Source organism: Eucalyptus grandis, chromosome 1 (genome assembly GCF_016545825.1).
Source record: "Eucalyptus grandis isolate ANBG69807.140 chromosome 1, ASM1654582v1, whole genome shotgun sequence".
Taxonomy (NCBI): Eukaryota; Viridiplantae; Streptophyta; class Magnoliopsida; order Myrtales; family Myrtaceae; genus Eucalyptus; species Eucalyptus grandis.
This window is the reverse complement of record NC_052612.1, coordinates 5144872-5161113: the sequence shown is the minus strand read 5'-3', so window position 1 is coordinate 5161113 and position 16242 is coordinate 5144872. Positions and strand designations below refer to the sequence as shown.

The window sequence follows — 16242 nt, the reverse complement described above, 5'->3', positions numbered from 1 at the left end:
TAATTTTATTGCTTTCCTTTTACAAAGTGGACAAAAGTTCCTCCTCATAAGCCATTTTTCAATACAACCATAGTGAAAGCGATGCCCACAGTCCAACTGTCCAAGCTTATCTTCAACATTGTAGTCATCCTGCAAATACTCCACCAAAATAAAAGGTACGATTTAGTATGCATACTCATAGTTTAAATTTAGCTAAGACAATTACTTATGGACAACAATATTGTTCTTTATTTCTACCTTAATATGTTCTTGAGTAAATGAAGTGGTTCTTACTAAACAAATACAACAAGATTCGGCTTTGACATTGGATTCTTTTGAAGTAGAGGGTTGGGGTTGATATTGTTGCGACTTGAGATGCACAGAGATGGCTTCCTCACTCAATCCTGTGGAGACATCTCTACCCTGTTTGTTGAGGTGGACCAATTCTTAATCAGAAGCATATGAGGAAAACCTAAGTATTTCATAGTCACCTCTCCTTGAGTAAATTATTTCTCAAGTATCAAAAATATTTCTCGCTCAAGGGCTAACTAAAGTCACAACTAAATGTCCCTCTGCATCAATTCTACATCAATGCACATTTGGATTGGTTTTTAGTTGTTTGAATGCAAAATACATAATAACACACATAAATGTAGTGAAGGGGCTTGAGCATATATATACCCACGGTGCTGAATTACAACAATTTCACAGATTCAGACATTTTGACATTAGCATGAGAGATAAAACTTGAGAATCATGTCCACAACAAAACTCAAGATTTAGGGGGACAAATATTATTACTCAAAAACTTTTGTGTCCACTACAAAACTATGATGCCACTGCTAATGTTTGAAGTCATACACAAGCAGCAATCTCTGTATAGTTGAACTTTTTCTTGTTCATAGTATTATAAAAGAGATTATGTATATACTAATGCTCCATTTGTTTCACAGAAAGCTATAATTTAGGAAATATTTTCTTCAAAATGATTGCATGTCTTGTTTACAAAGATAAATGAATGAGAAATATTTTCATTGTCCATGAAAATATTTAGACTATTAGTTAGGTGGAAATTTAAAATACATGCAAGCAAGTACAAATCTTTGTGGAGACACAATAAGAGGTAATGACAATTATGACATTACTAGATTGTGCTCAATCATTGCCAAAAAATAAAATAAAAAATCCATCAACAATACATAAGACATTCCCTTTTCTACATGACACAGGGTTTCATATATTTCATAAAATTCTTAAAAAGGTATACTTAATTTCATATTATCATTAAATGACTTGTAAGTTAAAAGTTCATATCCAACATAGAAATGAGAATCACAAGTTTACTACAATGTGAGTGTTTTTTTGGCATCAAGAGCATGAGGTATATGGAAATGCCTCACATATTTGGAAGTAAAAATCAGTTTCAATTTAAAGCTCTCAATCTCAAATACTCTTTTCACGGAATTATATTGATGAGATTTCCAATGGGATTATCATACTTAATTCAGGAACCAAATTGACAATTATGTGAAAATTATTGAGTTTTCAAATCTAGTACTATAAATAAGACCTCATCAGTCCTAGAATGAAACATGAATATGCAGAGATAATAATATTACATTTTTTGGAACATACCTCGTGTGTTCTCAATTGGATGGCAGGCCATGGTGACGGAGATGACATCTCGGGATGAGCTCTAGCTTGCCTCAACCCTCTAGTAGCCCATTCTGGCAATCTAGATGCCACAAAAGTAAATTGATTGGTTCTACTCAATTGTATGTGGCCATGTAGCCCGCTGAGTTCTCCGTTGTAACCTGGCCATTGGAAAGTGTCACTTCTTGGAAAAATGCTTGGCTCAAGTAGTTCATTTGTGTTCTGGTCAAGTGTGTTGTTATTTTGATGTTCCATTATAGAGGCCTGTAAATGTAAAATTCTTTCGTTAGAATATTATAATAAATATATGCACGCGCGTGCGTGGTATACGTTGTTTATTATATCAAAATAGCTCTAAAGGTACTAAATCATGAGAAAAAAGGATGAGATTACCTCACAGAAAAAAAAAATATAAAATATTTTCTGGCAAATAAACGGATTTCATATTATTTCTCTATGCTTATACTAATGAAATTATGGATATGAAAGCATGCATTTGTTGTCAAATGGTGAATCAATCCGCTAAGTGCATAGAATTCCTTCTTTTGGTGATTTTACTTAGAAAAAAAATGCTAAACCATGTATGATCAATGTGTAATGACCATTTAGTATTCGTATTAAAACTATATATTTACATAAACCAATTTACTAGAGGGGTTGTATGTATTCTATCCAAATTAGTAGTATATGCATCGAAAAAAGTATTTTTTCGTCGAGGGATGAATTCCTACTTGAAGTATTGGAGGGGCTAAGTCATAATGCAATTGCTCTCATAGTAGACATAAAAAAAAAAAAAAAAATCAAATGCTATAAATTTTCTTACAATGCCTACACATTCTTTTAGTTTATTTACCATAGGAGAATGAGTAAGTAAGACAAGTAACTGACTTACATAGTGAGATTGAAATCGAAAATCTTGGAAATGGGATTTAAAATTTTTCAAACCAAACTAATTGTCATATTTATAATAGCCCGCAAAAAACTAATTGGTCGCTAAGGACAATTTCGATAAGATTCATACGCAATAAAATCATCAAGGTTTTGATGAAATTGTAGAATAGATATTAGGGATAAGTTCGCTAAAAGTTTTAGAATTAGTCATGAAAGTGCAATTAAGTCTTGAAAGTTACAAGAAGAGTAACAAAATCTTAAAACTTGTCAAATCGGTCTAATCAAGTCCTCTCGTTGATTTCATTCACTTTAACTAACGAAAATGCTGCCTACCAAGTGCCACGTCACAGAAAAGCATTAAAAAATTACAAATACAAACAAAATTAGATTAAAAAAATAAAAAAAGTAATTTTTTAAAATAAAAAACACAAACTCATCCACCGACTTTAAAAAAAAAAAACTACAAACTCGCCCAGATCGGAGTGAGGGTCATTGGGCTCACGTCGGGTTGCCCACCCCAAGCAAAATGGCTAGAATGAACCTTAATAATAATCAAACGAAATGGCTAGAATGAACTTTACAAGCATAGAAGCACAAACATCCCTGATCATTTATTAAGGCTTTCAAACAAATTCAATACCATATGGAATGGAAAAAAAAAGAAAAGGAAAAGAATATACGTACTTGATTTAAGAAGCACTAGCCAAAAGTAAACCTTGATGGAAATTAGCTTGCAAGAATTGGCCATTCATGAAAAAAAATGATAAATACATGTAATTTTTTTTTTTTTATAAATAAAAGGTGAGTAGATAATCATATATTCTCTAGAGAACGAACTAAGGTCACCAATTGATCATTGAATTGATCATGTGAAATAAATTTTAGAATTTAAATCTACACTTATGACTGTCTTGACAATCAAATATAATAAATAGGTTTATAACATCTGAATAATTTGGTTGCTAGTAAAATATCCTACACCCTCCAAGATACAATGATCTATTAGATGATGTTGTTAGTCTTCAAAATGCAATTATTTACCCTTGAAATTGATACTTCTCATACAATCTCTCCATCATTATAAGCAAAATTTGTAAAATGCGACAAAAAAGACTTTGGCATGAAAAAGGAGAAAGCATATAGAATAAAAAATCACTTAAAGAAATATGCTTCACCTATAAAAAATATCCAAGATCTGAACAATGGATGTAGTACATAAACTCTTCAAATTCTTTTTCACTTTTGAAATAAAGAGAAAAAAAACCATAGTGCATAAGTTGAAAAACTACCTATATCACACCATATGCTAAGGAGAAAAAAGGGATATGAAAGGGAAAAAAAAGATCAAGAGAGGCAATGAAAAATAACCTGGAAGATCTAGACCGATGTGAGAGTTCAAGGGAATTTTGATGTAATTTGCATAGACTAAGACAGAGATGAGATGATACCAAAATGAAGACAAACTTTAAGAAGACAAGTTGGTAGTGCAGAACTTACCTCTATTTATATTATCCTTCCTCATGCCTGATTGAGTAAATTCCAAATTACCATATTGGAGAGCTTTCTCAATTTGACATCTTTTTTAGTTGCAGAGGAATCCTAATTCGAATTGTCATCTTACATTTGTATTTGTATTTCATTCTCGAACTAGTCTCGTTTTATTGAATTAATTATTTTCTTGGTCTACTATTCTCCCTCTCCCACAATATTTAAAATGGTTTGATCTTGGTTAATCTTAATTTTTTCATAGATTCTCCAAGTAATCCACAAAAAGTTTTAATATCATTCATTTTTTTTTTTATCCGATGTAGATGGTACTAAGGTTTGGATTCTAGCATGAGATTTGTAAGTTAAATATGTACTTGTTATCATATTTGTAAGCATTATATTTGAGTTTGTTAATATGATTTCTTAAAATGGTCCATTGATGGATCTTTTAACTTAGGTACTAATTGACCGTACATACCGTTAGAATTACCTAATTTTCATCTACCTGTTTACATATTTTTCTCATTGGCGAATGTTAATGGTTTTTTTTTTCTCAATTTGAATTTGTTCGTAATTGTTAAGTATATGAAGCCGATATTGTTACATTAGCGACATAAGATGTCATTTTTTAATGATCATTCCAAATTTCAACTTAGACACAAAAAAATTGCAATTCAATTATTGACGAGATATAGCTTACTCATTAAAAATGCAACTCTACTTCATTTAGCGGAAGAATAGGAAAAACTTCTAGAAATAAAATGGTTGCCAATGGTTCGTATGAAGATGATTATTTATCCTCATGAATATTTGTGGAAGGAAATCCCACAATAATAAAATTGTTGAAGAAAATAAAAGTATATGAATGCAAGAAATTATACACATTGACCGTTTCGTGGGAAAGACAAAAGATATTTTACCATATACTCTCTTTTGCCCATTTTAGATAGGTCTACTTTGGGATAACTTGCTCACACACGCACCAACACACATATCAAAATTAAATATCATAACATATCTTTGTGTGTTCATTTTTCTTCATTAAGGCTAATTGGATTAGTTCAGGTTTGCTGTATTCTATTCATTTCCCTAATTAGCTATAAACTTATATGATTATACATTAATTATTTGACTGATTTAGTGGCAGCACAATCTAGTCATTATCTATTTTTAGGGCACTTGATTTTCTTTTTGTTGCCATTTATTTAATTCTATTTCCATTTGAATTCTTTCCTTAATGTCTTTTTCCCTCCCATTGTTTTTAAAACTCATTCCTTTAGTAATTTTATATTCACATTCCAAATTGTAAAAAAACAATATAATAATTATGTAGGTATCCTTATGTATAGATTCATTTTTTTTTTGGGAAAATCCTTTGATTAGTCATTGATTTTGGAAGCTATGATCCGCTATGTTCCTCATCTCTTCCTCTTTTTGCACATGCGTTTGTTTCTCTATTATAAATAATTTAAATCATAAGTTACTGAAACATGTCAATAAATTTTTCAATATTTTCCAGCCTTTTTTTTGGATGCATTGCAGTTTGCTGCTGCTGCAAGTGAACAGTTGTTCAAGCAAAATGGGGAAGGCTGTTATAAATGCAGCAGATTCTGCAGGACTCAGATCTTATCCCCATGCCGTTTGGTTGTGCCAAAGAGGCTGGAAAAATCGTAGAGGTATATGGCAAAGAGATTAAGGTGCACGGACCTTCAAATAGAGAAAGTGTTGTGGCGTTGGTCTCTTGTTAACACCCAAGTATGATCATGGTCGACTACACCATGCCTGTTGCAGTGAACAGTAAGTAACACATGCTTTGGAAATGTATTGATAGAAATTCATTTGCTGAAAGAGAGGTCTCGTTTTTCAAAGTTCCATTAAAATAAGGGTGGGAGGATCATCTGATTGTTTGGAAATCCAGTAATTTTGTGAAATCTGCAAACCTTAATAGGATACTGCATGAGGCAATATGTTACCGTTCGCTTGATAAGTTCAGTTAAATTCTTTCTATTATGAAAGTAATGTTGAGTTGTATTGCAATGTTGGAGTTCCATTGGTAATGGGAACTATTGGAGGAGATAGGGATTGGCTTTACTAAGCAGTTGAAGATTCAAGTTTATATGCTGTGATTTCTTGACAAGTGGGGAAATAGCTAATAGAATCCACAATCCTTGTTCAGTTTTAGCCATCTTTGCACTTTCTTATTTTGTCCTAATTATTCTCTTGTTTTTGGTAAGTTGTGGCATTTCTTGCAGTGATGGAAATTATGGCAGAGCAATTTCCAAGAGCCTTCTTTGGGTATTTTCTAAAGGTGTTTAGTCCTCACTCTTTTGCATCTACTTTCCCCTCTACTCCTCACTTTGCTCTCTGTCTTGTATGGTTCATCCCTTTGTCTAGGTCTCGATTAATGATTTTATGGATGTTTAAGTGCACATGTAGCTGATGTTAAAATTAGAATTCTCACCACTGTTTGATTAGATACTTTTGAGAGAGCTATTGGTTGTAAGATAAACCATGCATGAAAAAAGAAAACTTAAGGTAGTAAGAATGGAAGCTTTGTGAGTTATGTCCTACAATTTGTCAATTAGGTATTGTTGATCTCTTTTATGCATTATATCAACACAAAGACAAAATGTAAACACAATGATACAAAGAAGACACTACCTAAATCACGAATCAGAAAAAAAGATGGTGGCCAAGTGAGATTATAGGTGACTCATTGTTGGTGTGCTAAACCGATGTGGGACTTAAGACAGATTAGGTGCTCTTAATCTTACTGATATAGTTCTGATTCCATCCTTTAAGTTTATCTTTATATAGTTCTTATCCTCAGATTTGTTGTATTTTACCTGTTATCATTTAACTCATCATGTTTTATTTGCTTGGTTAACAAGTTGAATGATGCTTTAGTACACTGCCATTTGTTGTGACACGACCCTTTTACTAGAATGGGGAATGAGATAGGAGTCCGGGTGCTCATACACCGAACCACCATCTTCACTAAAGTTCGAGGAAACAAATAAGAGGGAGAAAAAAGATTTTTTGTTAGGTGAGAAATAGGCTTTTTATATCACTATCTCGGGAAGCACGAGAGCTGGAACCTATGGCAATTGAGTCCCTCTAGGTTTCCTTTAGTTACCTTTTTGCTAAACTTTTTGAGTGATTGGGGGGCATCTTCCATCCTTAAAAACAATAATGTGGTTTTACCCTCTCCTACTTCTCCTCACTTTTTCTTTGCCAGCTTGAATAGGTGCATCGTTGATGTCTATTCTGGTGCACTGAGTTGCAGTGGAAGACTGAGTGTTGTGCTGCTTTCTTAAGAATAGCTTGAGAATCAATATTCGTTGTTACTATGGTTTGGTCTGGTGGTTGCATTGATTGATGAACATTTACTCGTGTGCAATGAATTTGGGTTAATTTATAATATTGCAACACCCTACTGTTTTACTCTTGACCTAATGATGCCAAATTTATATTGTATACATGGTATGGTAAGTTATTGCTGTTTTTAGTTCATATTTGGATGTGTTGATGGAGGCAATGGTGAATTTATTTAAAGTATAGGTGATGGAATCCCATCAATCAAGCAAATTGGACAATCTGGAACAGCCAAGGCGGTAATTTCTTGCTTCAAGAAGTTGGGAGTGTCTTTTGACATGGATCGGGTGTGTTGTGAAATTATGTTTGTGTCATTGACTCAATTTATGGGAAATTCTTGTTGATTCGGCACATTGAGGAACATGTACATATTTGTTGCGAGCCAAGTCATTTATCTGCATTTATATGAATTAAATTGTTCGTGAGCAGGCTATAGATTAGTTCTTGGCCAAACACATGATTTTTGTTTTTTTAGTTTGTACCTTAAATCTTGATGAAGCGTTGTTTTTATGTAATTCCTGCAAGAGCTAAAAAGGTCTTTGGGTTCAATCCTTATGCCATTGGCCCACTTACCTATGGGGGAAAACCTTTGTTCTACACTCACATCTTGTATTATCTTCTAAATCATGCATGGGTGAATGGCACAGTAGATGATAAACCATAACAATAACTTTTGTAATTGCTGGTTCTGTTATGAAGATTGTTATTAGTATTTCCACAATCGAAAATATCTCACATTTATCTATGCTTTTGCTTTGGAATAGCATCTGATCTAGATGATCGGTGATCTTGAACAACACAAACGAAGATGGTGGGAGTTCCAGAATAGTATTTGTCTGATCATCCATTTGTATCATTTGTCATAAACTAATGAAGCATAATTATGGATTATTTTTTTGATAACTCCGCCTTCTTGTTTCATATGTTTTTCTAGAGATGAGCATCACAAAATATTCATCTCCTTTATAGAGTCTCTTTTGAGTTTTAGCACAATGTTTGTGGTAGATAAATATATAATTGTGCTGTCTTGTTTTTAGCCAAGAAGGTGATAATTCTTCCAACAGAAATTTGTTCCTGGATGTACAAATGCACACTAATCAAAACTTGCCCATTATGATATTCAAGAGTTCTTTTTCTTTACTTCCCAGAAATGAGACATGGCATTACAAAATGACAAACTTATATATTCAGATTCATATAATGTCTGAATGCAACGTACAATATTTTAGTTCTAAATGAGGAAATGTGTTCTTTGTATCTTTATCGGAGTTAACGCTTTGGAGTTGCAAATAATCACTGTCCCGATAGATCCCATATCTAGTTGCTGATTGCGGTTTGTGGATGTGTTGTCTTTTTGTAGATCCAGCAGAAGGCAGACCAGCGTATATACAATATAATTGATGTATTGCGTGAGGGTAGCATGCGTTGATATTAGTTTCATGCTGAGGTTTCGGGTCAGTTTTAGTGTCTTAGTTTTGTGTTGTAGTCTCAATTCTGGTTTCGGGTCAGTTTTAGTGTCTTAGTTTTGTGTTGTAGTCTCAATTCTTCTTCTTCTTCTTATGTTGCTTCACATGGTAATAGAGTAGTGAAAATTGCAAAACTTGTTCTGGAAATGGATCATTAAGCTTGAGCAGCTACAGCTTTTCTTTGGGACATGTAGGATTTTGATTATTTGCAATGCGCAGCATGCGTCTTAAAATCAGAGGATGCAAAGTAGACTAGTTTTGTAATTTTCTGGCAACTCTCTTTAGCATCGTTGGCAACTACTGTATTGTTTGACAGAAATGGAGAGGAAAATAGGAGCTTTGTATTTCTGTGTATACCTCTTGTACACGATCATTACACTATTTGTAATACAAGGGTAAAGTGCAAAACAGGAAAGAAATAAATGAAAAATATACATTGATTCTAATTCCTATTTTACCAAATCAATTACCAATTAAATGAATTAATCATTGATACTCAGGGTTGGTATTTCCTAAGTTATCAAATCATATTTCCAACACTCCCCCTCAAGCTGGTGGCCTATATATATCGAGGACACCAAGCTTGCTCTATAGATAAGCATGTTGTCTTTGGCATAATGGTTTGGTAAAAATGTCCGTAGGTTGCTCTGCAGTTCCTATTCCTCTCGTTGTAATGATCCCTTCTCGAATCTTATTTAGAATGAAATGTCAATCGACTTCTATATGCTTAGTTCTCTCATGAAACACTGGATTGGCTTCTAGCTTGAGTGCAGCATCGTTGTCACAGAATAACTTACTAGGTCCATCAACTTGTACTCCAAGATCCGCAAGCAATCCTCGTATCCAGATTATTTCACAAACAGTTTTTGCCATAACTCGATATTTTGATTCTACTGATGGTAGAGATACGGTTGACTGCTTCTTTGTTTTCCATGAGATAAGAGATTTTCCAAATTTGAAAAGGGGATCTCCGTGCTCGGGACGGCCGCCGTTGATTGGAAACGCGTAGGGCAAAAAATTGGGTTGGAAACTGGGTTGTGGGAACGGGTAGGGATCCATTGGGATGGGTCCGGATCTAGGACCCGTTCTGGTCCAACCCGACCAGTCATTTGGGTTATCTTCCCAAGAAGATCCACATTCTTCGGGCCGAACTCCGGAGCCCTGTCCAGGTAAGTTCTGTTGAGCCCACGCATTGCTTGACCCAGGCCTATTGGCCTTGAAAGGGGTACCAGCCGAGATGAGGGCACTAGATCGGTCCCTGTATTTGGAACGCAACTGATGGAGCTGTAGCCGATGGTTGAGCAGGTATCGATGAAGCTGTGACTAATGATCGAGCAAATATCCTGCTCTCTTCTATTGACTCGACTAGTGCTGGATTCGAGACTTGATGAGGCGAGTTGGGGGTTTCCTCCATTGGATGTTTTTATCAAGATTTTTCTAAGCACAGTAGAGAAAGGAATTCCTATCGGTGGCTGGTTTGTCTTGCAAGGCTGAGGTCACAACAACAAACCAGAGAGGAACTAAAGGCAATTTGAAGGTGCGGAAGCTTAGGCCAAAATTGAGTGCTCTGATACCATGACATAAATGGAGAGGAAAATAGGAGCTTTGTATTTCTGTGTATATCTCTTGTACGAGATCATTACACTATTTGTAATACAAGGGTAATGTGTAAAACAGGAAAGAAATAAATAAAAAATATACATCGATTCTAATTTCTATTCTACCAAATCAATTACCAATTAAATGAATCAATCATTGATACTCAGGGTCGGTATTTCCTAAGTTATCAAATCATATTTCCAACACTATTCGAGCTTGTGACATGGGAGCCTTATGGAAATGTCTTGCTTTTCTTATTAATGAAGTTTGATGTTTAAACTTGAAGGCCCACGATGGTTCAAAATGGAAGTTCTCCATGGAAAATGCATAACCACTTGTTAAAAGAAAGATGGTCATAATGTCAATGACTATAAACTTGACAAGCGTTGGTTTCACAACGAATAAGATGAGAGGGGAAATAGAAACGTTGTCAATTACAAATTACATTATCTAAGCAAAGAAAAAGGATCTATTGATCTCCTCACAAATTTGAAATTTTTCATTTGTGAAATGCTTTGAAGTTTGATATCTCTCTCGTTCTTATTGCTAGTGTTCCTATTGCCACATTGCAAATTGGATAATAATCTTCACCTTGAGCCATTTCGCAATGCAATAGTTGCAAAAGCAATGGCCATAATCCAACTTACCAAGCCAATCTTAATCAAGATAGGCATCCGGCAATGGTGTTTGCAAAAATGGGAGTATAACAAATGGTAGTTAATATTCAAATTAGCCTAGATTTGTCTTAAAAATTAAGTAGAGACGAAATTTGTCACGATTCTTCTTTTATCTCGTTATTCTCACATAATGAAGCGACTCCTTAGTCAAACCCAATATGTTTGGACCTTGAATTCCATTGTTTAGGGGTGTTTTTGAGCACTTTTATGTTTTTATGCCTTTTCTTGTTATAGTAGGTTTTTATTTATTTTACGAATGCTTTGCTACTTAGTGTAACTTTTGAGTTTTCCAGTATCGCTTAGGGCTAACAAGGTACTTATTTGATTAATCATATGTATTGCGTAGCTTTTTGTCATGTTTCATGTAATTAAGAAAAAGTGATTGCTCTCTATTATTGTGCATATGAGAGGGAGTTGTCTTAGTGTGTGTTTGCGAATTGATGAATCCGTGTTTACCTATTGCTTCTGCGTCCCTTAAAATCCCAGAAATGCACTACTAAAAATAAATGGCCCTTTGTTGATAGTCAATTTTTTATCGACCTTTTTAAATATCCGTTCTTTACAAAAATATAAGAAAATATCTAAAAAGATGAAAATAAAAAAAAAAAAAAATTAAATGAACGAAAATGATAAAAAAATGAAATAAAAAATGAAAAAAATATAATAATAACAACAAATTCGGGTAGGGGGCCTGGCCCATTTTTCTTTTTAAATAATAGGTTTTTGGGTCAGATGAGCCCATGCGCCCACTTCCGTTTTTTCTTTTTCTAATTCCAGAAGCCCATCTTTTACTTCCTCTTGAGCCCATTTGTTTTTCTTGCTTCTTATTTTCTTAAAGAAGCCCACCAGAACTTAAACAACCTGAGGCCTTACTCCCTTGACTTCTCTCACGCACGCTCCCAATATTCTTTTTGTGGGGGTTTTTCGGGAAATCGCCGGCCATGGAAGAGAACAAATTGCAGAGAGCTTCCAGAGAGACGAGGAGGGAGCCGCATAACTTCGGCTATGGAGAGAACCAGGAGGTGAGAGAACTAGAGATAGGAGTGATTGAAGGAAGCTCAGCGAAGGAAAAAGGAGAGATCTCTCCCTTTGAGCGGAGCGAGAGCCACCTTTTTGAAACGAAGAAGGACGAAGAAGGCGAAACGGAGAAGATGAGAATGAGCGAGGCGGTTGGTGCCGTGAAGGTCATGTGCGTGACTGGAGCATCCGGTTACATCGCCTTGTGGCTTGTCAAGCTCCTCCTGCAGCACGGCTACACTGTCAAGGCCTCGGTCCGCAATCCGAATGATCCAAAAAGACTGAACATCTGCTTGGACTTAATGGAGCGAAAGATAGACTTCAACTGTTCAAAGCCAACCTGCTGGAAGAGGGTTCATTTGATCCTATTGATGAGGGTTGTGCAGGCGTTTTCCACACTGCCTCGCCCTTTTATCATGATGTCAAGGATCCGCAGGCGGAATTATTTGATCTCCTGCGAAGGGAGCTCTTAATGTCCTGAATTCATGTTCCAAAGCGCCTTCTGTGCAGCGTGTGGTCATGACATCATCTATGGCTGCAGTCGCACACAACGGAAAACTGCAGACACCTGATGTTGCAGTGGGTGAAAGTTGATTTTCTGATCCAGACTTCTGCAGGCAAACCAACGCGTACCAACATTTAACACAAGTGCTGCGGCGGTTGCAAATTTGATAAATGTTTGAAGATATTGAGAAGTGGTTGATTTTGACTTCTTATGGAGAAGGAAGAAGATAATCTCTCCACTAACTCTCCCTCAAGCTTCACCGCTTGATCAAAGGAGAGTGTCCGCAATCAAAGTTTGAAGCTGAGCGAACACTGAAAATCCTTGTTCCATCAGCGATCAGGACTCTCTTCAGCGAAGTCCAGCCGATCCGAGATCTGGTTGGTTCTCGAGCTTGAATCATCGTACTTCAAGCTCACTGTTATTTGATTTCCAGAAAATTCGAAAATCGTGACTCTGAATCAAAGCTAAGTTCGCTCATGTTCTCTGATTTTTGTTTTCAATTCAATTCTTTGCGTTGATTTTCTGCTTCTCCATCATGACACGAACTTGCTCGAACAAGCTTCCAGCTGCATCAATCACCGAGATAGTTCCTCTATTCAACGAGTCCAGTCCACTGGAAGAAGCCTAGTTTCCTTTGATCATTGGCCGATCTTTAAAGATTAAGGCTGATGATTAGAGCTAAGTGATTCACTTCTTTCCCCTGGTTTCCATCAGCACAGATTCTACTCTGAATGATCGTTATGAATATGACTTGTTCTGGAAATTCGAGTGCTCATCTTATCAGCGTTTTTCAAGCAATGATATGAGCTTGTAAACGGTGATATCTCATGAAGATGTGTTCTAGACTTTCGAAGTATACATGTTGAGCTTCGATTTTATATATTAAGAGCTCTTATCGGACATTATTTACTAGGCTAAAATTGCTTCGTAATACAGATCATAAGCCTGGAAAATTGATGCCCGCTCTATTCTGAGGGTTCTGTTCTGAATGATATCCGTGTCTTCCTGATTTTTTTAAAGTTTTCTGTGATCTGATTTTAGAGTCGGTACCCTCATGAAACTTGTTTGTGACATCTAGGTTTATGTCATATAAAATTTTCAATAAAATTGAAAGTCATTTGGTAGACACGATTGATCTTCACCTAGACATTTTTGCTTTTGAAAAATCAATTTCCAGACTGACCTTCTTGTGTTATTCGATTTTTATAAAATCATACGTTCAAAATCTGGAAATACATCCCCATGAAAAATGTTCACCACATCTGCATCTATCTGGTGTAAAATTCTCATTAAAAATTGTTCGTAAAATTCTAAACGCAAGTGCACGTATCGAACAAGAAAGCCAACTTTTAGCTTTATCTCTAAGAGAGAATGGAAATAATCTCAATTTAATAGCATCATCTGTAACTCCATTATATTTAATGGTGTCACAGATTTCAAGAAAAGCATCGATATGAGCGTTTGGATCATCGCTTGGTAGCCCACTGAATTGCACTGATTGTTGAAGCATCTGAATAAGTGACGGCTTAATCTCAAAGTTGTTAGCTTGAATTGCAGGTCTTCTGATACTTGATGTGGTGCCTTGAACTGTTGGCGCAGCATAATCTCTTAAGAGTCTACGTGGATTTTCATTATCACCGTCTGCCATCTTAGCGTGATTTTTCTGTTCTCTTAGTCGCCTTTTGAATGTACGCTCGATTTCTGGATCAAGTTCAACAAGTTCCCCTTGTTGGCTACGTGTCATAAACCAATGTACACCCTGAAAAATAAAACAAAACGAAAGCTAGATTAAATTTAGAATTATCTGGTATCAATATTAATTAGTATTAAACAAACGAATCCTCGGCAACGGCGCCAAAAACTTGTTCGTAAAATTCTAAACGCAAGTGCACGTATCGAACAAGTAATATAATGATGAGATAAAGTATCGTCCCACGGAGATCGATGATTAATAAACCAATTAAATACTAAAATAGACTAATTCTAAAATTTATCTAACGAATCAAAATATAATTAAGAATGAATTAAAAACGAAATTTGTAGACTAAATGCAGTAAAATCAATCAGATAAATATGTTAGAGCATCCGATTTCACCATAACCACTATATATGAATTTCAGATTGTTGTGAATACAAGAACGATATCAAACATGTGATAGCGGAATTTCCTAACCTATTTACTATCCTATCTCTAGGTATAGCAAACCTACTCAGCTTATTAATCCACTATATCTCTATGTGAATTAAAATAAACATGAGTGCATTAAAAACTATGAATATTCCCGGTTTACAATGAATCTTTTGGATCACCTTATCACCGAAAGCTACACAAATAACGCAGTATATTTCTATCCACGTTTAATTCATGGTTATATATTATAATGAGCAATTGCATATTATCACCTCTCGGTTTCAAACATGCACATCGATCATTCAAGTGGTGGCCAGTCACTCAAAAGCATTAAACGCAATAATATATAACTCACATGAATGAAATCAATTGTAAAACATAAAAATCATGAAATTCATATCATCATGGTTAGGCTACATCGTAGCCTAACAAAAAAAAATTAGAACATAGTAGAATAAGAAATAAAAATAGAAATATAGATCAAACCCAGCATCTTGAATCAAAGGACAAGAATTCTATCACCACTTTTATCTTCTCTTCAAAATACTTGAAAACTCTCAGAACAATGGAAAACGATCTAACCCCCTCTAAACCCTAGCTGCTCTCTCTTCCTATTTATAGGAAATCTAAAATATCTACTTGTAGATAACATTAGGGAACAAAATCAAGAATTTCCTGATTTGATATCCATCTTCCATCGCTGCTTTTATTTGAATTCCTGATAATTGCCCTTCTTTTTCTTATCTTCTCCATATCTCATTATTCTGCATAAACAAGGAAAATTTAAATAATCATAAGGAAATTCAAATATTTTCTCATAGATAATGCATTAATTGTTGCCTAAAATAGGTAAAATAACTCTATTTTTATAGAGTTATCAAACCCCAAACTTAACATTTTGCTAGTCCTCGAGCAAAATCAAGACATAACACATACTCAACCTAACAACCTTCTCTATGACATCTTTCCATAATTGCTCAAATTCATAATTAAAAAAAAAACACAAATTTCATCCAAACATTGAAATCGATTTATAAATTAAGACCAATTCTAACTATATGATCCAAGTGTGTGTGTGAAAGTCCTAATCTTTTTTCGAATTATATGCAATCCAAATAAATTCACATTAACATGCAACCTCTAAAAATTCTCAATAATTATGACCAAATCTCATAGGTTTGCTTTTCATTCCTCTCTCCACTAATGTAAGCTAATTATCCAATAGAAAATCAATAGGACTTTTCTCGGATTGTAATGTAAGGCTGGGCTAAAGGTGAGATAACGGGAATTTTAAGCTCAAATCACCCATCAACACGTTGATTTCTAGGATCTAATTAGAGCCAATGTCACTGTCCAATTTCACTCCTTCAAGATAATTTTTCTGCCGCCATATATCATCATTCTTTTTTTTTTCTCTTTTTTTTTTCTTTCCTTTTCTCTTTTTCTTTTTTGAATTGCTTT

At 34.8% G+C, this 16242-nt stretch overlaps 1 protein-coding gene and 1 pseudogene across 1 annotated transcript; both read left to right on the top strand.

The window, feature by feature from the left end:
• Window positions 1-543: 543 nt before the first annotated feature.
• On the top strand, window positions 544-8815 carry LOC120286266 (annotated as a pseudogene).
• A 3465-nt stretch (window positions 8816-12280) lies between these two features.
• On the top strand, window positions 12281-12817 carry LOC104452465 (phenylacetaldehyde reductase). Its single transcript, XM_018871099.2, is given in 3 exon segments — window positions 12281-12424; window positions 12427-12596; window positions 12599-12817. Coding segments are annotated over 3 exon segments (528 nt in total). The 5' UTR covers window positions 12281-12285.
• Window positions 12818-16242: the final 3425 nt, after the last annotated feature.